Here is a 22097-nt window from a genome sequence, read left to right as displayed (position 1 = left end):
CAGCAAGACGGTTTTGCAAAGAGCCTTTTAGTAGCTAAATATGGCACCATGTGATTCAGAGCAATATAAATTACAGTATGCAAAACACACTGGCTGGCTGAGGTAAGGCACACCATTCCTGCCTCGTGTCCACCGTGAGGGGAAGCCGCTCACATACTTTAAAAAAATCTCCATCATAGAAAAAATGTCCCCTAGGAAGGCCACCAGAGAGGCTGTGAGGCTCACACCTGCCATGTATGGAACACCCACTGCAGTTAGGCCGCGTCTGCCCCTACTGCTTGCCCAGAGCTCGGTCCAGGTTGCTCTTAATGGTGTCCAGGAAGTCCGAGGTGTTCAGGAAATGTTCGTTCAGCTTCACACTGCCAAGAGAACAATGGGAGCGAATCAGGCCTCCTGAAGGCCGTCAACCAAGCCCTTCCCGGGCACATCAGACCTCAGGCATCAGAATGGCCATCTCATGCCACCAGGCACAGGTCTGAGTTCTCCAACAGCCCACTGCCAGAGGGCCACAGTGAATTTAGCAGAAACTTAAGAGCGACAAGCCACTGACATAGGTCTCGGAAGAGAGAAGCCGGGAGACAGTTGGAGAAGAGATTGGAGAAACTGAGCAACTGCCCGTGGGGACCACCTCAGGCTTTGTTCTGCCCCCAACCCTAGGCAGCTATACTGACTCATGAGAGGGGCCCCCAAGTCCTTCCCCTGGCTTCCCCCGGCCTGCTGAGGTCTCAGGCCCTGTATCCCAAAGCACACACTTGCTGAGGCCATGGATGCAGCCAGCCAGGTCCTTGGTCATAGCTCCGCTCTCCACGGTCTCTACACACACCTTCTCCAGAGTCTGTGCAAACCTGTGGGGAATGTGGCGGTGAGGCCCCGGGCACGCTGGGCAGAACCATGCATGGGCTGCAGGCATGGGCTGCAGGCAGGCCGCTGCTCAGCTTCTCCCCGTGTGCTCACCTGATGAGGTCCTGGTTCCCATCCAGCTTCCCTCGATGCTCTAGACCCCGTGTCCAGGCAAAGATGCTGGCGATGGGGTTGGTACTGGTGGGTCGCCCCTGGGGACAGGCCATGGGATCAACAGCTGAGCCCCAGAGAGAGCTACCCACCTTTAGACGGACAGATCAGGCGCATCCCCCCCAGCCATCAGGGCCAATGGGCGTTGGATCTTGAGGTGCACACTTACCTTCTGGTGCTCTCGGTAATGGCGGGTGACGGTCCCATGGGCGGCCTCAGCTTCAATTGTCTTCCCATCAGGACAGACCAGCACAGACGTCATCAGGCCGAGGGAGCCAAAGCCTGGGGGTGGGCAGATGTCCCCTCAAGGTCATGCTTCAGCTCCAGACCCTTCATCTTAGACTGGATGCCTCCTTATCTTCTGAGCCCCATTCCCAGCCCATTGCAGCTGAGAGGACCATACAGCCCTCACAGGCAGCTGTCCTCAACGTGCTAACATTCCTCTGTGTGCTCCCTTCCCAGACCCCACAGCCTGCGGCTGTCCATCTTGCGGCCTCCCAGAAGGCCATTTCAAACAGAAACAAGCTGCCCTCGGCTATTTGGCGACCCGCACAGTTTCTGCTGCTGGGAGTCTGCTTTCAAACTTTATTTCCAAATGTCCCCCAGATCCAGATTTCAGCTGGAATGACTGTTGTCAAGGACCCTGGGGAATCAAAAGAACTCCCCCAGACCCACAAGGAATGGGCAGGCTCAAGGAAGAAAAAGCGGGCCCTTTACAGAAGGAAAAGATTCAGCTCAGGTTTCGTGTTTTACATTTATTTGCTTTTATTCTGTGTAGGGGACGGTGCACGCGTGCCCGAGTAGAGGTCAGAGGACGGCTTGCAAGAGTCTGTTTCCTCCACCATGTAGGCTCCAGAGATCGAACTCAAGCTGTCGAGCTTGGCGGAAGTGCCTTCACTCGCTGAGCCATCAAGAGCTCTTTTTCTGCCTTGTTTCATTTTTGTTTATCCTGGAATTCACTATTTAACCCAAGCTGGCCTCGAACTCACATCGATCTGCCCACCTCAGCCTTCTGAGTGCCGAGATCACAAGCGTGAGCCCCTGTGCCCAGCATCCCGCACTTCTTTCTGTATTAGAACAGCCTTGTCACACACCAGTCACAGGGACAGAGATGGGCAGATGCCCTGGACGCAGCAGCCAGCTAGTTTAAATTCTAGTTCACTGAGAAAACGGTCTCAAAAAATAAGAGAGCCCAGGGGGGCGAAGGTTCCTGTCACCAAGCCTGACAACCTGAGGTCAGCCTCTGGGACCCACGTGGTGGAAGGACAGAAGCACTTCCTGTAAGGTGTCCTCCACGCCCCATGTGTGTGCTGCAGCGCACGCACGCGAGCACAAATAAAGAAAGGCAGCTCAGTGCTTGCCTGGCTCTCATGAGGACCTGTGTAGGATCCCAGTACTGGCCAGACAGACAGATAAATAATGGACTCATAAACGTTTTTTAGACGGGGTCTATTATGTAGTTCTGACTGTCCTAAAACTCACAGAGATCCAGTTGCCTCTGTTCATAATGCCACCGTGCCTGACCTTATAAATGTAATTTTTAAAAAATATATTGGGGCTGGAGAGATGGCTCAGTGGTTAAGAGCACTTGACTACTCTTCCAGAGGACCTAGGTTCAATTCCCAGCAACCACATGGTGGCTCACAACTGTCTGTAATGGGATCAGATTCTGATGTGCATGAAGACACACCACTCATATATAAAATACAATATATATGTATTTTATATGTATATATAATATATGTGTATATATATGTATATATATAATAAGATGGAGCACACTAGAAGACACCTAAAACCAACTTCTGGCCTCCACGGGGGAACACACACACACACACACACACACACCCCTTTAGATGACTCTTTGAGGAGTCCACACTCATGCTCTTGGGTGTATCTTTTTATTTGTTTGTTTTGTTTTCAAGACAGGGTTTCTCTGTATAACAGCTCTGGATGTCCTGGAATTCATTTTGTAGATCATTTTGTAGGCTGGCCTCGAACTCAGAGATCTGCCTGGCTCTGCCTCCTGAGTGCTGGGATTGAAAGCGTGCACCACTACGCCCGGCCTAACTTGGATGTATCTTACTTTCTCCCCAAGAGCCCCTCTTTCACTTAACCCTGTGCTTACAATCATATTGAAAATTTTAATAAAGAAAAAAAAATCATTTCAGTCATGGGATACCAACAGCTCCCCCCCCCCCCCGAAGCAGGTCATCCTAGCGTACCTTGAGCCAGGATGTCGGACTGTACATCCCCGTCATAGTTCTTGCAGGCCCACACAAAGCCACCTGTAGACTTGAGCACCTGGGCCACCATGTCGTCGATGAGCCGATGCTCGTACCAGATCTTATTCTTGTCAAAGTCAGTCTTATAGTGCCTGGGAGCAAAAGGGCTTGTTTCGGGGCGCGGACAGGAGGCTGGCAGCTTCAGGACCCCTCCCTGAACCCCAAAGCTGAACCAAGCACACTGGGAGGGAGCACCACCTCCCCAGGCGGAGCAGGGATGGCGCAGGGGAGCTGGGAGGCTGTGGTGCCCTCAGAAAGCGTCAGAGGCTGTTACTTGTCAAAGATCTCCTGGAAGATGTCCTTGAAACGCCCGTCATAGGCCTTCAGAATGGTGTTCTTGGTGCTCAAGTAGAGCGGCCACTTCTTCTGGATCGAGTACTGGAAGCAGCTGTGCGCAAAGCCCGAAATGGACTGTGGGGAGAGCGGGCATAGCATGGCCCCCAGCCTGAGGACTGCCAGTCTTGCCCATGGTCCCAGGGCCAGCACTATCTCCATAAGCCTCCTCGACCCCTACCACCATGGAGTGAGACCCCGTTGCTTTGGCTGGCCCGTCTTCTCCCTCCAGATTTTTGGGAGCACAGACCCCTACCACCAACTTCACTTTGGACAGCTCTCTCTACCTCACACTTCCTAGACCTCACAGCCGGTGCGGGCCTGGCTGTAGACCTGGTTAAGCTGCCTACGGCTAGGGCTAGGTTTGACCATGTGTCTCCAACTTCTCCAACTAGAGCCGTCCTCTATGGTCATCTGTGATTGGCTCAACGGTGGTCATGTGACCCAATCAGGGCCGGCGCAAGCCTGCGCTCCTTCCTGGTCTCTTCCATCTCTCCCAGGTAAGAGAATGAGGCCAACAGAAGTAAAGAAAGCTACAGGATGGCGGAGGTGGAGATGAGCTGGGGAGGAGGCTGGCCAGGGCCTTACCTCGTCGGTGTTGTACATCCCCATGCCCACGCCACCGGCAGGGAAGTTGTACACCTCCCACTCCTTGGCGCTGCTGCCGTCCTTCGGGGTGAAGACCATCTTGAACGTGCCAGCTCGATCTACCACAAAGTCTGTGGCCTTGTACTGCAGAGAACAGGTCGTTCGAGCCAGGGCTTCCCATGGGGAGCATGAGTCAACAGACTTGACTGTCTCCAAGCCCGGCCTACCTGGTCGCCGTGGGCGTGCCTGCCAATGGTGATGGGCTTGGTCCAGCCAGGGACAAGGCGGGGGATGTTTTTGCAGATGATCGGCTCTCTGAAGACGGTTCCCCCAAGGATGTTCCGGATAGTTCCATTAGGGCTCTTCCACATTTTCTTCAGCTTGAACTCTGTGAGGACAGAGATAAGACAGACCCGTCACAGAGCCACCAGAATGCACCCCGAGCCAAAACACAGCCAGACAGGGGACCCAGATGTTCTCCTGGAGAAGGTAGACGGGTCTAGAGTAGTCGTTCTCAACCTGTGGGTCTCGACCCCTTTACAGTCACCTAAGAACCACCAGAAAACACAGGTATTTACATTATGACTCATAAGAGCAAAATTACAGTTAGGAAGCAGCAACGAGAATAATTTAATGGTTGGGGGAGTCACCACAGCCTGAGGACCTGCATTGAAGGATGGCCGCATTAGGAAGGCTGAGAACCGGAGGTCTAGAGTATAAACACGTGGCCCCTGGAATCAACCAGCTGTGACTGAGGCTTGCAACGGACCTTAGCCTGAGCTGTGAAATGAAATCGCTGATGAAATACCAAGTGTGCTGGGTTCTCACTAAATGAGTTGTCTGTAAAGTGCCCGGAACACTGCCTGGCCGCCATTTTCCCAGGTCCACACCGAGGTTACTCAGCCAAGAGAAAGGGCAGCTTCCCTCTACCCCATCCTGCCCAAGACACTAAGACGTTGTCCGTAAAAGAATGAGCTACAGACCCCAGCACCAGGCTGGAGATGCAGTTCTGTGACGCAATGCTTGTCTAGCATGCACAAGGGCCTCAGTTTTTCTCCAAGGACTTTCACTCGCATTTTTTTTTTTTTTAATTCTAGGATTTAGGAACATCAAGGAAAAGAGCTCCGGACTAAAACTCACTCCAATGTGCTATAGGCAGGTGGTCTAGAGACGGCTGATGTTTCTTGAGTTTTTCTTTGTTGTTGTTTTGCAGAGCTGGGGATTGAACCCAGGGCCCTTATGCATGCTAAGCAAGTACTCCACCCTGGAGCCACACCCCCAGCTCTGAAGACCATCTGGAATGCTTGTTCCTAGCTTCCTCATGCTGCAGAAATTGGGGAGGAAAAGTGTAGCTGGAGAGTTTTCTCTCCAGGTCCCGCCAAGCCCTGGCTACCCACTACAGAAAAGTCCTAAACCATATTCTCCTGTTGTTTTTGAAGCTTAGGGACCATTTTTTTGGAGTTTAAGAGAAAAATGCCAAGACAGGCAGGCTGTCGATCTCAGCAGCTGCCAGAAGAAGGGATGCGGAGAAAGGAAAAGGCCATGGTGGGTACGGTGAGGTGATTAAGCAGTCACACGGCAAAGGGGGGGGGGATTAGAAGAGTGGAAAGGCTGAGTTCCGGGGAAAGCAAGTTTAGCCTGCAGCCAGCCCTGCAGCGTCAGGATACCCACCCTCCCCCAGCTTCCGCACAGCCTCTGTAGACCAACCTGCCAACAGGCCAGAGGTCAGCGGGCCAGGCTGTTCAAGACCTTCACCACAGTGAGAGCGCCAGCACCGTCTCCTTCCTCCCTGTAACTGCCGACGCCTCTCACTGATGTGAGCCATGCACCAGAGCGGGGATACCCGCCTGGCCTCTGCCAGACATGAAGCCTGGCCTGGCCGTGAACATGAGGCTGGTCCCCAACCACACCTCCCCCAGCTGCACCATCGTGACCTCAAAGGCCCTGCTGTACAGCAGGTCCTCTCAGCAAGACTGGACTGACCTTGCAGTCCCCATCACCCCAACCCAGGCTCCAAGTGAAATCAGCCTCAGGGGCGCTGCCAGCCTCTGTGACCCCCCACCGCACCTCATACCTTCCACACGAGCCTCATCAGGGGTGATCGTGGCACACTTGACAGCCACACTGTACTTCTGGGTGGCCAGCGCAGAGTCGATGGTGACCTGGTCATTGGTCTGGTCACGGTGTGGAAGGCCGAGGTCAAAATACTTGAGCTGGACGTCCACGTGAGGCAGGATGAGCTAGGGAAGAGAGCCCGAGCGAAGTGTCAAGCCAGAAGGCTGACTTGGGCAGGATGACAAGGCATGTGAGCGAGGTCACAGGAGGGAGCCATTCCTCAGCGAGGCAGAGATGGCAGGAGGCTGGGTTCTGAGAGGTAAGCCACACTGGGTTCCGCAGAAGGGAGCCAGGTGTGAGCATCTCCGGCTACTCTAGTGCCCCATCAAGTCAGCTAAATCCAAAGTCTATAATACAGCGGGGTCCCCCTTCTCCTCCAAGTGGTCTGCGATCTTTACGGGGATGGGGCAGCCTCAGCCAGACATGGTGACACACACCTGCAGTCCCAGCACTTGGGAGGCTGAGGAAAGAAGATCAGGAGTTTGGGGCCAGCCTGGGCTACACAGTTAAGACTTGTCTCTGGCTGGAGAGGTGACTCAGTAGTTAAGAGTGCGTCTTGCTCCTGCAGAAGGGCCCAAGTTCAATTCCCAGAAGCCACATCAGGGAACCACTGTAACTCCAGCTCCAGGGAACCTGCCACCTCTGGCCACTGTGGGAACTGGCATACCCACACATAGGCATACACACTTACACATAATTAAAAATAAGTCTATTCATTCATTCATTCATTCACTCATTGATTGATTGATTGATTGAGACAGGGTTTCACTATGTAGTCCTGACTGGCCGGGAACTCACAGAGATCCACCTGCCTCTGCCTCCTGAGTGCATGTATGGCTGTTTTGCTTGCATGTATGTCTGTCCACATGCGTGCCTGGTGCCTATGAAGACCAGAAGAGGGTATTGGATCCCCTGGAACTGAAGTTATGGAGGGTTGTGAACCGCCATGTCGGTGATGGGAATTGAACCTGAGTCTTCCGCAAGGACAAGGGCTCTCGATGGCTGTGCCATCTCTCCAGCCCTGCTAAGATATATTTAAAAAAAAAAAAAAAAAAGCCCTGTCTTACAGGGAGGTATGGCTGCATATGACTTTGTAATTCCTGATTCAAAAGTCTGAAGCAGAGGACCACTGTGAGTTTCAGACCAGCCTGAGATGTAGAGTGAGACTTTGGCTTAAAAAAGAAAAAAAATTAAATGAGGAAATTAAAGGAGGTAGGGGAGCGGGAGAGATGGCTCAGGGGTTAAGAACACTTGCTTCTCTTGTAAGAGACCTGGGTTCGGTTCCCAGCACCCACATGACAACTCACAACCACCCATGACTCCAGTTCCAGGGAATCCAACACCTTCCTCTGACCTCTGAGGGCACCAGGCACCCATGTGGTACACATACATACACAAAGACAAAACATCTAGACACACAAAATAAACCAATCTCAAATAATGTTTTTTAATTAAAATAAAGCTGGAGCGACGGCTCAGTGGTTAGGAGCCACTTGCTACAAAATCATGAGCAGCAATTTGGATTCCAGCACCCACAGGGCATCTTGTACATGCTTGTAAGCCCAGATGTGGGAGAGAGGCAGGAGGACCACTGAGGCTTGCTGGCTTCCGGCCTACCAGAGAAAACACAGGCTCCAGTCCAGGGAGAGACTGCCCCAGCACACTAGTGGAGGGTGACAGGACATCGAACACCCTCTCCTGACCCCTGTGCACACACACAAATTAATTTTTATTATATCTATTATTTATTGTGTGGGTACGTGTGGAGGTGTGTGTGCGCCATGGCTAGGGTGTGGAGAGCAGACGACGACTTGTAGCAATATGTCCTTTCCTTTCTCCAGGTGGGTCTTGGGGATTGAAATTACATCATCAGGCTTGGGTCTGGTGGTGGTAACGCACACCTTTAATCCTGGCACTCAGGAGGCAGAGACAGGCAGATCTCTGTGAGTTCGAGGCTAGCCTAGCCTACAGAGCAAGTTCCAGGACAGCCAGGGGAGTTATACAGTGAAACCCAGCCTCAAAAAACAAAAAACCAACCAACCAACCAAACAACAAAACCAAACATCTTTAGGCTTGTCAGCAAGTACCTTTACCAACTGGACCATCTTGCCAACCCCCAATTTCTTTTCTTTTCTTTTCTTTTTTTTTTTTTAAGAACAGATTTGTGATTGACAGATGTCTCGGTGGGTAAAGGCACTTACTGCCAAGCTTGGCAATTTGAGTCTAATCCCCAGGGCTCACACGGTAGGAGAGAATCGACAAGTCCCCAGACCTCCACCTGTGCGCCATGGCACATTCATGCTCACCAACAAACAAATGTAATAAAAAACTTTCAAATGAAAAAGATTTGAAAAAGCTTGCACATTTCAGCACCAGTGAGAGCCCCAGACTGCTCAGGACAGGCACTGGCCGACAGCAAAAAACCTAACAACTACTAATGTTGTTAACATGAGGAGGGTGGGGCGGACAGTAAAAAGGAGGACTGCTGTCCACCAGGGAACCACTGGACTCATGCGGACCTGAAACCTTGTAGGACTGACCATCTACTTGCCGCCCACTGAGGGGGGCGCGTTACCTTCTCCTTGATGAACTGCCAGATGATTCGGGTCATCTCATCGCCGTCCATCTCCACCACTGGCTTCTCCACCTTGATCCTCTTGCCAGCATCTGGAAATGGGCACATAGCACGTCACAATCAAAGGCTCCAAGAGCCCACCAACCGCCCCCTCTCCTGCTTTCGAGACCTGCATTTGCACATGGAGGATGGCCGTATAGAGCTAATCCATCACACCCAGCGTAAGGGGCTGGGGGCAGCCTGGCCAGCCAGATCCTCTCCCCTTGGAAACTGAAGAGACCAACAGAGAACCACAGCCAGCTGGGCCTACCTGGTCCAGCACCAAACAGGGGAAGATTGTCCAGGGTTCCTGCCCACAAATCCTCAGGTGGACAGACTCACCACTTCTCCAAGTCTCGGCTCTTTGCTTTCCCTGTGTGTCCTTCCAATACAATCCTCTCAAAGACACTAAGCTTGACCTGTCTGCAAGCTTCGAGCTCTCAAAAGCCTGGAGCCAGGAGAGGCATGTACAGACCCACAGTGAGAGCCTAAGACGTATCTGACAACAGACCAAGCCTGCTTATTCCAATCACCATCTCATTGCAAAGCAACCCCAAGGAGAGCATCCCCAGCGCCATCTTTTTTTTTTTTTTTTTTTTTGTTGGTTGGTAGGTAGGTAGGTGTTTTGGAGACAGAGTCACATGGAGGCCAGGCTCCTGACCTCTCTGTATAGCCAGGGATGACCTTGAATGTCTGATCTTCCTGCCTCAACTTCCTTGGGTCTGGGGCTACCTGCCTGCACTACCACACTAGCTTATTTATTTTTTGCATGGCATCTGCATATGTAGCCCAGGCTGGCCTGACAGTCACTGTTTGACCAGGCTAGCCTCAAGTTCATGACCCTTTTGCCTTCACTTCCCAAATACTAAGATTACAGGTGCATGCTACAATACTCATCACTTTTATTTTATTTATTTATTTTTCTTTAGTGATTTTTACAAACATTGTTATGTGCATTGGTGTTTTGTCTGCATGTACGTCTGTGTAAGGGTGTCAGATCCTCTGGAACTGGAGTTATAGGCAGTTGTAAGCTGCCATGTGAGTGCTAGGAATTGAACCTGGGTCTTTTGGAGCAGCAGCTGGTGTTCTTAACCTCTGAGCCATCTCTCCAGACCCTCATGACATTTTAAAGATGAGGAAGCTGAGGGTCAGAGATGCCCGGCTTATTGCCTCAGGTTACAGAGAAGGAACACAACAAAGCCCTGAGGACTTGGACCTTCCTTTCTGGGAACACAGGCGTATGGCACCTGAGAAGGGGATGTAGCCTCTGAGTCAAGCAGACCTGTGAGTCGGTCATTCTAGAGAAAGTACCAAAACCCCACCAAGGGCAGGCAAGACGGCTCAGCAGATAATGGAGCTTGTCACCAAGACCAACAACCTGAGTTCGATCTCTAGAACCCAAATACTGGGAGAGAACCAACTTGTTCTAGTTGTTCTCTGACCTACACACACACACACACACACACACACACACACACACACACACACACACAAGAATGTTAATTTTTTTAAACATTTATTTGTTTATGTGTATGATGAGTGTTTTGCCTGCATGTATGTGTGTGCACCACATGCATGCAGTGTCTGAGAAGATGAGAAAGGGTGTTAGATTGCCTTGAACAGGAGCTATGCATGGTTGTAAGCTGCCATGTGGGTGCTGAGAACAAAACCTGGGCCTCTGTATGAACAGTAAGTGTTCCCAACTGCTGACCCATTTCTCCAGCTCCTTAAAAATATTTTTTAAAGTACCTCAACAAACTGGCTTCAGGCTGCAGCTCAGTTGATATAATGCTTGTCTAGCATGCATGAAGCCTTGGACCCAATCCCCAACATCCCATAAACTGGATGTGGTGGCAAACGCCAGTAATCCCAGCACTCAGGAGTCGATAACTTCAAGGTAAGTTCGATATCAGCCTTAACAACATAGTAAGTTCAAGGCCAGCCTGGAATACCTGAAAGTTTGTCTGAAACTTAAACAAATCATTGCCCTATGACATACCTCAGTTCTGACTCACAACACCCTTGAATGTAAATCTCATCCAAAGGGAGCAAAGCGGTTCACTGCCCAAAGACATGCAAGTGATTTTGTACAATAAAGCGAGAGAGAACCTTAGCGACTATTTAGGGAGAAGAAGGAGAGTTAGGGAGTGTGGTTGCTGTCGGGTCCCTAGCTCACTGTAACCCGTCCTTGTGGGTCAGATGCCAGGAAGCCAAAAGCACAGACATGAACTTGCCCTCTCCCTGGGGACTAAAGGCAGACATGGCTGACCCCTTTACCATACCCAAGATGCCTTCAACCCAAACCACAGAATTCTTTCACTTTGGTCTGAAGCTTTAGTGAGAAGGGCCTGAGACAGTCTGCTGGGCAGAACTTGCTTAGCTTCTAGACAGCTCTTCTGAGGCGAGTTAATTTAAAGACAGCTTGTCAGATGGTTTTAAACCTTTCAAACTACGCCATAAGCCAGTTCTCAGAGTCTCGACCTCAGCAGCAGCTGCCACAGTCCTATGCCAGCTTTGATGTGGTGCCACACCCCTCAGCAGGGCACAGGGTCAAAGTCCCGATTACACCCTGGTGTACATGGGAGTGTTAATGGAATTAGAGAACTTGGCCTATCTATTCACATAGCAACCTGGTGCTAAGTAAGCACCATTGACACCGGGATATTAAGATGTGGAAGCACACAGGGAGGGAGGGTGAGAGAACAGGTAACAGAGCAAACAACACTGTTTGTTGTCAACTCCAGGTCACTGAGGCTTCCCAGAGGAGCTGGGGCAGGGACCTGTCCAAGCCAGCTAGGCCCTTTTGGTTTGCCCTAAAAATTGATGTCCTATCCCTCCCCACAAAGACAGACCCCAGTGCCATGTATACTCACCCCAAACTCTCTTCCACTGAACCACGCACCTAGGGTGGTTTGAATAAGAGTGGCCCCCACAGGCTCATATATTTGGATGCTTCGTCATCAGGGACTGGCACTATTTGAGGAGGATTAGGAGGTGTGGCCTTGTTAGAGGAAGTGAGTCACTGGGGGTGGGTTTTGAGGTTTCAAAAGCCCATGTCAGGCCCAATCTCTCTCTCTCAGCCTACAATGAGGAAGTAGCTGCTAACTACTCCTGTGCCTCACCTGTCTGCCTCCCTGCCGTGATGATAATACATTAAAGCCCTAAAACTGTAAGCAAGCCCCTCGTGATTTTTTTAAATGTAGTTCTAGAATTTTTTGTTTGTTTGTTTTGTTTTTTGAGACAGGGTTTCTCTATGTAGCCCTGAGCTGTCCTGGAACTCACTCTGTAGACCAGGCTGACCTCAAACTCAGAGATCTACCTGCCTCTGCCTCCCAGAGTGCTGCGTTTAAAGGTATGTGCCACTGTGGCTCTGTTCTTTTTTTCTCTCTCTTATTTGGGGCCAAAGATTGAACTCAAGGCCTCATACATGTTATTAAGCAGGCCCTCTACCCCATCCATTAGTAGATTTTTGTTGTTGTTGTTGCTTGGTTTGGGTTTTGATTTAGGGAGGACAGGGTCTTACTGTAAAGCTCAAGCTTTAACTCTATCCCAGGATGACCACAAATACAAAGTCTTGCTGCCTCTGTCTTCTGAGCATTGGGATTACCGGCATCAATACCACCATGCCTGGTTCAGGTAGTGGTATTTTTTAAGTATCCATTGGTGACAAATGATTTTAAAAATCAGGAGAGGGGGGCTGGAGAGATGGCTCAGCAGTTAAGAGCATCTGGCTGCTCTTCCAGAGGTCCTGAGTTCAATTCCCAGCAACCACATGGTGGCTCACAACCATCTACAATGAGATCTGGCACTCGATACACACGGTACACGTATAAGCATACATGCAGGTAAAGCACTCATAAACAAAATAATTTTTCTTATTTAAATCAGGAGGTGCTGGAGAGGTGGCTCAGAGGGTAAGAGTACATACTTTTCTTCCAGAGGATTTGAGTTAGTTCCCAGTACCCATTTCAGGCAGCTCACAACCTCCTATAAGGATTAATATGTGCTCAGTACCCCTACATATACACATATTCAAAATAAAATAAATCTTTAAAAAAAATAAAAAAAAATTAAAATAAAAAAAACATCATGAGTGGGGTTGGGAATGTAACTCAGCTGGTAGAGTGCTTGCCTAGAGTTCACGAGCCCCAAGTTCAGTCTTCATTACTGCATAAACTGGGTTTGCAGGATCAGAAACCCAAGGTCATCCTTGACTACATATAAAATTCAGAGCCAGCCTGGGCTCCAAATGACCCCACCTCAACCAACAAGCCAACCAGGAGAGATCGCTTCTCAGCCTTTTCGTCAGGATCAAGTGTAAACTGTGGGGGTTTGAACCGGGTGTGATGCTCGACTCCTGTGATCTCAGCCCTCAGGAGGCTGAGGCAAGAGCACTTCCTGGAATGCGCTCAATGGTACAGCATTTGCACAGCCTGGGCAAAGCCCTGGGTTCCATCACCAGTACTGCCAAAAGAAATAAATAAACAAGCAAACCAAGAGAACCAAAGCCAGGGTCAAATTCAAAGCAAGGACTGGAAAAAATGCTTGCACACCCACGTTCGTTCATTGCAGCATCATTCACAACAACCAAAAGGTAGTGTCTAGCAATGAGTGAATGAACAAACAAAATATGGTCTGCACATCCGTGAAATATTATTCAGATTTAGAAGGAAGAAAAAGAAAAGAAAGAAAAGCCTGTCACATGCCACAACATAGGTGAGCCCCAAGAACAGCATATAACACAGACTGACCATTACGCCAGGAGAGATGGCGCATGCCTTCAGTTCCAGCACTCAGGAGGCAGAGGCAGGCCAATCTCTGTGAGTATGAGGCCAGCCTGGTCTACAAAACATTCCAGGACAGCCAGGACTGTTACACAGAGAAACTCTGTCTCAAAAGAAAAAAAAAGCAAACATAATAAAAAACCAAAGACAAATACTGTAGGATTCTACTTACACATTGCCTAGAACAGTGGTTCTCAACCTTTTTTTTGGGGGGGGGGTTCTTTTGGGGTTTTTTTGTTTTTTGTTTTTTGTTTTTTTCAAGACAGGGATTCTCTGTGCAGTTTTGGTGCTTGTCCTGGATCTCACTCTGTAGACCAGGCTGGCCTCGAACTCACAGATATCCGCCTGGCTCTGCGGGGATTAAAGGCATGAGCCACCACCACCCAGAGGTTCTCAACCTTCCTAATGTGACGATACTTTTAATACAGTTCCTCATGTTGTGGTGACGCTGTTATAAAATTATTTTAATTGTTACATCATAACTGTAATTTTGCTATTGTTATGATTCATAATGTAAATACTTTTGGAGATAGAGGTTTGTCAAGGGGTCCCACAGGTTGAGAACAGCTAGTCTAGACCATTAACCCACAGTGGGGGGTGGGGTTGATTGAGGGAGAAGGAAATAGAAAGTTACTGTTTCGTAGATACAGAATTTCAGTTTTGCAAGAGGAAAAGGTTCTGCAGCTGTCTCGGGCTGACGGCTACATAGTAACGGCTACATAGTAACAACGCTGACCGCTACTGAAGTGAGTGGGTAGTGTCAGGGGATGTCGGTAGAAACAATCAAGATACATTGTATAGATGTGTGAAGTTGTCAAAGAATCAATTTTAAAATACCTTTAAAATAATAAAAAAGAAAGAAATCACCAAAGAATAAATAAAAGATATTCCAGGGCCAGAGATAGCCCAGCCTAAGCACTGAGTTCAATCCCTGGATTCTACCTGGTGGGCAGAAAGGATCAGCTCCTGCCAGTTGTTCTCTGACATACCAGTGCTGTGGCACGCACGCACGCACGCACGCACGCACACACGCACACACACACACACACACACACACACAAAATCAATGTAAAAAAAAAAAGATATTCTAAAAAGAAAAGCTGTCAGCCAGGCGGGGGTGGCGCACGCCTTTAATCCCAGCCCTCCAGAGGCAGAGATAGGCGGATCTTTGTGAGTTCGAGGCCAGCCTGGTCTCCAAAGCGAGTTCCAGGAAAGGTGCAAAGCTACACAGAGAAACCCTGTCTCAAAAAACAAACAACAACAACAACAACAAAAAAGGAAAGCTGTCAAGGTTAATATTTTAACCAAAATAAAAATAGTAAGAATTTAAACCCACCCCCTCAACACACAGAAATCACAGCCTGTCCTGAAGAATGACTTACCCCTGACACAGTGAGCGAGCATTCACTACGAGCAAGGAGAGCCAGCCGGAGGGAGGGCCTCCCTGTTCCAGGCCTGGCCTGCACCCTCTAGAGCACCCCAGATGGTGGGGGTTTGAGACTTCTTTCTGTTGTTTAGTTTTGCAAACAAACCACGCTCTGCCTGTCTCAAAGAGACAAGGAGTGATAAACCATCTAAACCACAAATAATGGGCTAGGGCTGCCTACCAATTTTGAATTTTGAATTCAAATTCAAAACCCCAGAATCAAAAGAGCAAGACTCAGTAGGTGTCTGTCACACAGTGGCAAACTTAAGACATACTCAAATAAGGTGGAAAGGGAGGGCCAAAACCCAAGGTTGACCTCTGACCTCCACCATGTACGCCATAGCTTGTGTGCCCGTGTCGAGGGAGAGGAAGAAAAGAGGTGTACTTAAAGCACAAACATCAACACCCAGGCCTTTCTGAAAACTTGCAAAGCGACGCCACCTTGCATCTCCCGAGGGCCTGGGTTCCACGCCTAGCACTGCAAAAGATAAACAAATAAACCATGGGGCTGAAGAGATGGCTCAGAAGTTGAGAGGGCTTGCTGTACTCCTGGGATCTGAGCTTGATTCCCAGCACCCACATCTGTCAGCTCATTACACCTGGAACTCTAGCTGTGGGGGATCCAACGCCCTCTTCTGGCCTCAGAGGTACCAGCACATGCATGGCGCACACACACACACACACACACACACACACACACACACACACACACACAAAATATTTAGGGGTTGGAGAGATGGCTCAACAATTAAGAGCACTTGAAGCTCTTGCAGAGGATGCCGGTTTGATTCCCAGCACCCATATGGTGGCTCACAACCATCTGTAACTCCAATTCCAGAGGATCTGATGCTCTCATCTGTCCTCCACAGACACAAGACATGCATAATGCACATGGTGTACATACAGACAAGCACTGGCAAACATAAAATAATCTTAAATAAAAAAATATGTAAAAAAAAAATACATCTGAGGACTGGAGAGATAGCTCAGAGGTTAAGAGCACTGACTGCTCTTCCAGAGGTCCTGAGTTCAATTCCCAGCACCCACATGGTGGCTCACAACCATCTGTAATGAGATCTGGCACCCTCTTCTGTGTACATAATAAATAAATAAATCTTTTTAAAAAAATACATCTGATTGCAGTACACATTGTAAAATCCTGCAGAACTTTCTTTTTCACTCAAAAAAAAAAAAATCAAAGTCCTCAAAAATGGCCTCAGGGTTGAGGGTGTGGCCCAGGTGGCAAGCTCAGTCTTCCAGTGCAAGACATTTTTTTTGTTTTGTTTTGTTTGGTTTTTCGAGACAGGGTTTCTCTGTGTAGCTTTGTGCCTTTCCTGGAACTCACTCTGTAGACCAGGCTGGCCTCGAACTCACAGAGATCTGCCTGGCTCTGCCTCCCGAGTGCTGGGATTAAAGGCGTGTGCCACCACCGCCCGGCGTGCAAGACATTTACATGACTGTCAACACCAAAATAAAAGGGAGAGGAAACTGGGGGGTGTGACTCAGTAGAGGGCTTACCTCACATACACAAGCCCAGGATTGCATAAACTGAGCATATGTGTACAGCTATAATCCCAGCATGTAGGAGGGTGGAGGTGGAGGGAATCAGAAGTTCAAGATCATCCTCAGCAACAGAGAGAGTTCAAAGCTAGCCAGAGAAACATGAGACCATATGTGAAAGATCATGAATTGAAACCAGAAACTGCCCCTCCACCACAGTGCTGAGATGGGATGGCTAAAAGATGGACCTATTAAAAGATGGCACTAATGGTGGGGGAAATGATGGTACCAGACGGAGCCCTCAAAGCCATCTGTCCATGCTCCTATCCAATTGAGAAGAATGTAAATGAGGACAGTGATCCCCACTTCTCCGTAAGGGATATACTCCAGTACCCACAGTGGAACAGCTCCAAACTCTGCGTGTAATGTACTTTCTCCTGTACGTACATACTATGATAACATTTACCGTACAAATCAGGCAGAGTTAATGATTAACAATAACTAATAAAATAGAACAATCATAGTAATACACTCTAAGTTACATGAATGTGTTCCCTTAAAAAAAAATCCTGCCGCTGCCACGCACTTCATCTCCTGGTCATCACACACCTGCAAGTCCCTCCCTGCCCCACTCTCTCTGATATCTAGAGAGTCAGCTTCCTCCCCTGCTCAGACTTTATTCATTTGGGTCTTTTCTGCCTGCCCCATTCAAATCTCCCATACACCTCACACCTTCTTCTTCTTCTTTTTTTTTTTTTTTTTTTTTTTTTTTGGTTTTTCTTGGAGCTTGTCCTGGAACTTACTCTGTAGCCCAGGCTAGCCTCGAACTCACAGAGATCCGCCTGCCTCTGCCTCCCAAGTGCTGGGATTAAAGGCATGTGCCGCCACCGCCCGGCTACCTCACACCTTCTCAATTCAGTTCTTTCAGCACTACGTCTGTTTACTCTGTGCACACACATGCACTGCACTGTACCTTTGGAGGTCAGAGGACGACTGGACAACTTGTGGGGTTCCATTCTCTCCTTCCACCACGTGGGTCCTGGGGGTCAAACTCAGGTCACCAGCCTCAGCATTCAGTGCCTTTGGTCACTGTGCATCTTTCTGACCCTTCTCATTAGATCATTTCTCTGTGTCACACTGGTCAACTACCTTAATGCCTGTTCCCTCCACACTAGGATTAAAGCCCACAGACAGAACTCTTCTCCACTCCTCTCCCAGCTCTGTCCCCTACACCTTGCATGGTATCTGGCCGGAAAAGGAATACAATCTGCTAACGGTATCAATGAAGAACAAGTCATACATCGGGGCTGCCTGGGCTCGCTCTCTGTTGAGATGAATGTGCTCTTCCCATTCCCACAGCCCAGGGCCACTGCCACACAGAAGCCGGGAACTCTCTCACATGATGGGCACCCTGCCCAGAGCAGCTCACAGAGTAGAAGACTATTTGTAATCTGGGCTGGAGGTGTGACTGGTGATGGAAGGCTTGCCTGGCATCTGTGAATTCCTGGGTTGGGGCTCCAGCACTGGGGGGTGGGGTGGGGGAGGGGTTGTACCCAGGTGTCAAGGCACATGCCTATAATCCTACCTACTCAGAAGGTGGAGGCAGGAGGTTCACAAATTTTAAGGCTAGCCAGAATGATTTAGCGAGACTGGCTCAAAATAACGTTTAGAAAGAGCTGGAGGCGGCAAGCCATGTGTGAGGCCCTGGCACATTTTACACAGTACAAACTCCAAAGCAAGCCACAGGGCCTGGCTTCATACAAGGAGCTGGTCCCTGAGCCTACCAAAGAGCAATTAGAATGAGCCCAAGAGAGCCCAGCGAGGGTGGAAACTTGGGGGCAGCCAAGTCTTTCCAGAGCAGTGGGTCTCAATCTTCCTAATGCTCAGACTCTTTAACATAGTCCTTCATGTTTTGATGACCTCCCTAGCCATAAAATTATTTACTTCACAACTGACATTTTGCTATGGTTATGAATCGTAATGTAAATATCTGCTAAGCAACCCCAAAGAGTCCCGACCTACAGGTTGAGACCTGTTCTAGAGCAACCTACAGGTTGAGACCTGGTCTAGACCACTGTTCTAGAGCATTTCCCCTCAAAACCTACTGAGTCAAACACTAACACCCAAACCAACTCTGGGGTAGTCTGTGCTGGGCATGGACAGCTGCGGGACTTCTCTGAAGTGGCTAAAACAAGGCTCAGGGCAAAACAGATACGAACTGACTCCTGGGTCTGCAAAACTTGATGAAAGGTCTGTGAGATGGCGGATAAAGGTAGAAGAAAGAAGGTCAACTCCACAGGGTTGTCCTCTGACCTCCATACATGTACTGTAACATACACACATGGGCACGCACACATCATATCTATCTCTCTCTTTCTCTCACACACGCATAATAAATAACAAAGTTTTAAAACAAAAACATTTGATGATCAGCCACTGAATAATTTATTCTGGGATCTGAGATACTTGGGATTGCTCGTCCCTTCCAAGTGTGCAGGGCTAGCAGGACACCTTATGAATGTTATTAAGGTGACGAACTGACCACGTTTCTTCATCTTGAAAGTTAAGGTGAGGAAATGACCAAGTTTCCAGCCCGGAGCAAAATAAAGGGAGTCTACTTAAGTGCTTGTCTCAGACCTTCCCAAGTTCTGACTTCTCAGAGCTGCCAGCAAGGAGTTACTGGAGGATACAGGAGAGAAAAATGCACGCAGAACTGTGGGGCAGCAAAGATACAGCATGGTTTTGTTTTGTTTTTTTAAGCACCACCATACTTGGAGACCTTTGGGAAGAACCTTCCACTGGCTGCTTTTTAAAATGTATATCCAACTTTAGGATCCCAAAGGAACCTTGTTTTCTTGTTAGTGTGGTTTCTCGGGGTAGTTTTTGTTTGTTTTATTTTTATCATTAATGCAGACCCCTCCTCCCCCAAAAAGGGAAAAGGTGAAAAAGAAAAAGGAGCACTGGGTGCCTCTAACTTCGACCATATTTTGATGCAGGCCTGCCGTATGAGGCCGGAGACACTTGACCGGGTTTCAGGACTCAGAAACAGATCCCAGAAGCACAAAAGCAGAAATGTCCCTTTCTCCTTGGCAAAGGGGAGGGTCAGGGGCCCCGCCCTCTCCTGGCCCCCAGCTCCAGTCAGCTGCTCTCACACTCAGTTAAAGATTACCATTCTAGCCAGAACAAGCCCCATGGCCAGACCCACCCCCTCTTCCTCATTCTCTTGGCTAACCCCAAGGGGCTTTGGGCCAGGTCAGGATAGAATTTCCGTGGCAACAGGCATCAAAAAAAAAAAGTGCTCTACATTGTTCCCTGTCTTTTGTAGCTGGGGTGTAAAAGATGCCCACATGCCAGGCTGGGCAGCCTGTTGGTAACGGAGACTGCAGCTAAACCCTGCTCATTCTGCCCCGAGATGCACCTTCACGTTTAAGAAGGAAGCCGAGGGCAAGCGATGCAGACCTCAAGGGAACGTCTGGCTGCAGAAAATGACAAAGTGCGTGCCCAGCCTGCTCGCCACAGCTTGGATGCCAGGCGGGACCGACCCACACGCGGCGCGTGGCGGGCCCAGCAAGAAAAGGCCAGGACTAGGGCCGGACTGAGCAGCGGAGGGTGGGGGGAGTGGCAGCCAAACAAAAGCGGGAAAAATAGAAGGACATTCCTCCAGCTGTCGAGTAAAGGTTCCCAAAATAGCTGACGTGGGCCTGCTGAAGAGGAGGGACCAGCGTGATCAGGGATTGGAGCGAAGGGGAAGTGGAGGCCTCTCCTCCTCGCCTTTGTCTGCGCCGGGACCGCGAGGTGACCCTCCCCTGCCTAGGGCAACAGCAGGCCGCTCCCTCCCCTCCGGGCTGCTTGTCCGCCTCCCAGGGTGCAGAGCAGCCAGGATACCCCACTCCGCGCCCAGGCACCCCCCCCCCAAAAAAAACGCTCCTCCGGAATACCTGCTGAGCCCCAGCCCTGACGGGACCCAGCAATCATGCCCCAGGCCACCAGCTGCCACTGTGCCCTACGCCCCAAGCCCTGCGCCTGCAGCAGCCTGGGTGCGCCAAGTGCGGGTGCCCCGAACGAGAGGCCACCGCCCGGCCCTTGGCGACCCGCACACCGCTGTTCCCCGGCCGCCGGCGTGTTGCTAGTGGCGCTCCGGGGTCCCCCTCCCGGGACGTCGCCACGTCGCAGCGCTGCACGGTCCCCACCCCCACCCCCCGGGGCGGCACTCACAGTGGCGCCGTGGCTGCTCCGGCCAGCTGGGGACAGTCAGGGCGGCCGGTGCCCAGGCCCGCGCCGGGCCCGGGGCTCTGCAGAGCGAGTGCACGGCCCGCAGGTAGCCGGCCATCCCGAACACGCGAGGTCCGAGCGCGCCGCTGCACCAGGCTGTGCGCCGGGGACTCGGCTGGCCCGGGTGGCCGGGACCCAACCGGGGCGGAGCTGCCGAGCCCGCCGCCCCATTGGGTCTCACCCGGGAGAAGGCGGGTCCAGGGCCGGGGCAGGAGCCTGCCCGCCACCTTTGGGCCTGTTCCAGAGCCCCGGGCGGCGCTTCAGCGCTGAGCCCGCGCTTTCTGGGTGCTTCAGTCCAACCCCCCGAAGCGTCAGGAGCCAGAGAGACTCATTTGGACCGCGGGGGGTCACAGCTCCCCCGCTTCCACCAGGATGTCAGCGGTGGACACGTCGCCTTAAATCCCCTGCGTCCTTCGAGTTTGGCCGACTGATCGGCCAAGGCGCATTCGTCTAGCCCATTGACAAGTTTTGCGCTCTTGAGCCAAGGCCATGGCATCTAGGGTCTCCTCCAGGTAGTTGGGTGGACTAACCAGGATTGAGAGCTGAAATTCCGAGGGCGGTGGAGGCACGAGGATCCCGAGTTCTGCTCATGAGTTCAAGGCCAGCCTGGGCTACATGAGACCCTGTCACAAAAACAAAACAAAGCCAAAGTTTGAAATCACCCTTTTGTTCCTTGCTAGACCAGACTTCCAGCCCCAGAGTCCCTCAGCATGGCCAGAATCTGCATCCCCTGGGCCCGAGAGTGCTGCCAGGAGACTTTTGTGCTATTCTGTATGTAAAAGGTTTGAAGAGCGGGCTCCCTTCACAGAACAACCACTGTTGAAGTTAATTACATTCTATGGCAGTAGTTACGCAGTCAGTCCTGAAGGAGAGCCCATATTTCCTATATCCTAGGCAAAGGTCCAGCCACCCTGCGGCCCAACGGCTCCCATTTTGCTTGGTTTGCATGGAAAAACAAACAAGAAAACCAGCACAGACAACCATCAGCACCCATTTTCTTGAAGTAAGGTTCACTGAAGGCTTGGTTTTGTGTCTCAAAATCTTAACAAAGCCACCCCAGCTTTCCCGTCACACCAAAGGACAGCAACCTTTCTGCCCTGTGCTCCCGGTTCTCACCCCAGCCTCATTGCCAGGTGGAGCTGGGCCAGGAGAGTGACCTTGAACGGCTA

The 22097-nt window shown here is 50.4% G+C and overlaps 1 protein-coding gene across 1 annotated transcript; it reads right to left on the bottom strand.

Moving 5' to 3' along the window:
• Positions 1-7: 7 nt before the first annotated feature.
• Idh2 (isocitrate dehydrogenase (NADP(+)) 2) lies at positions 8-21052 on the bottom strand. The gene is made up of 11 exons (XM_028873735.2): positions 20872-21052; positions 8908-8999; positions 6292-6457; positions 4445-4605; positions 4218-4361; positions 3571-3707; positions 3237-3388; positions 1181-1293; positions 955-1052; positions 753-845; positions 8-359 (listed from the first exon to the last, which is right to left on the bottom strand). Exons 1-11 carry the CDS (start codon positions 20984-20986, stop codon positions 272-274), a joined length of 1359 nt encoding a protein of 452 aa, XP_028729568.1. The 5' UTR covers positions 20987-21052; the 3' UTR covers positions 8-271.
• Between the last annotated feature and the right edge of the window lie 1045 nt (positions 21053-22097).

The sequence above is a fragment of the Peromyscus leucopus genome, chromosome 1, assembly GCF_004664715.2.
Source record: "Peromyscus leucopus breed LL Stock chromosome 1, UCI_PerLeu_2.1, whole genome shotgun sequence".
Taxonomy (NCBI): domain Eukaryota; kingdom Metazoa; phylum Chordata; class Mammalia; order Rodentia; family Cricetidae; genus Peromyscus; species Peromyscus leucopus.
The sequence above is the reverse complement of the archived record's forward strand: the minus strand, read 5'-3'. Positions and strand labels throughout refer to the sequence as shown.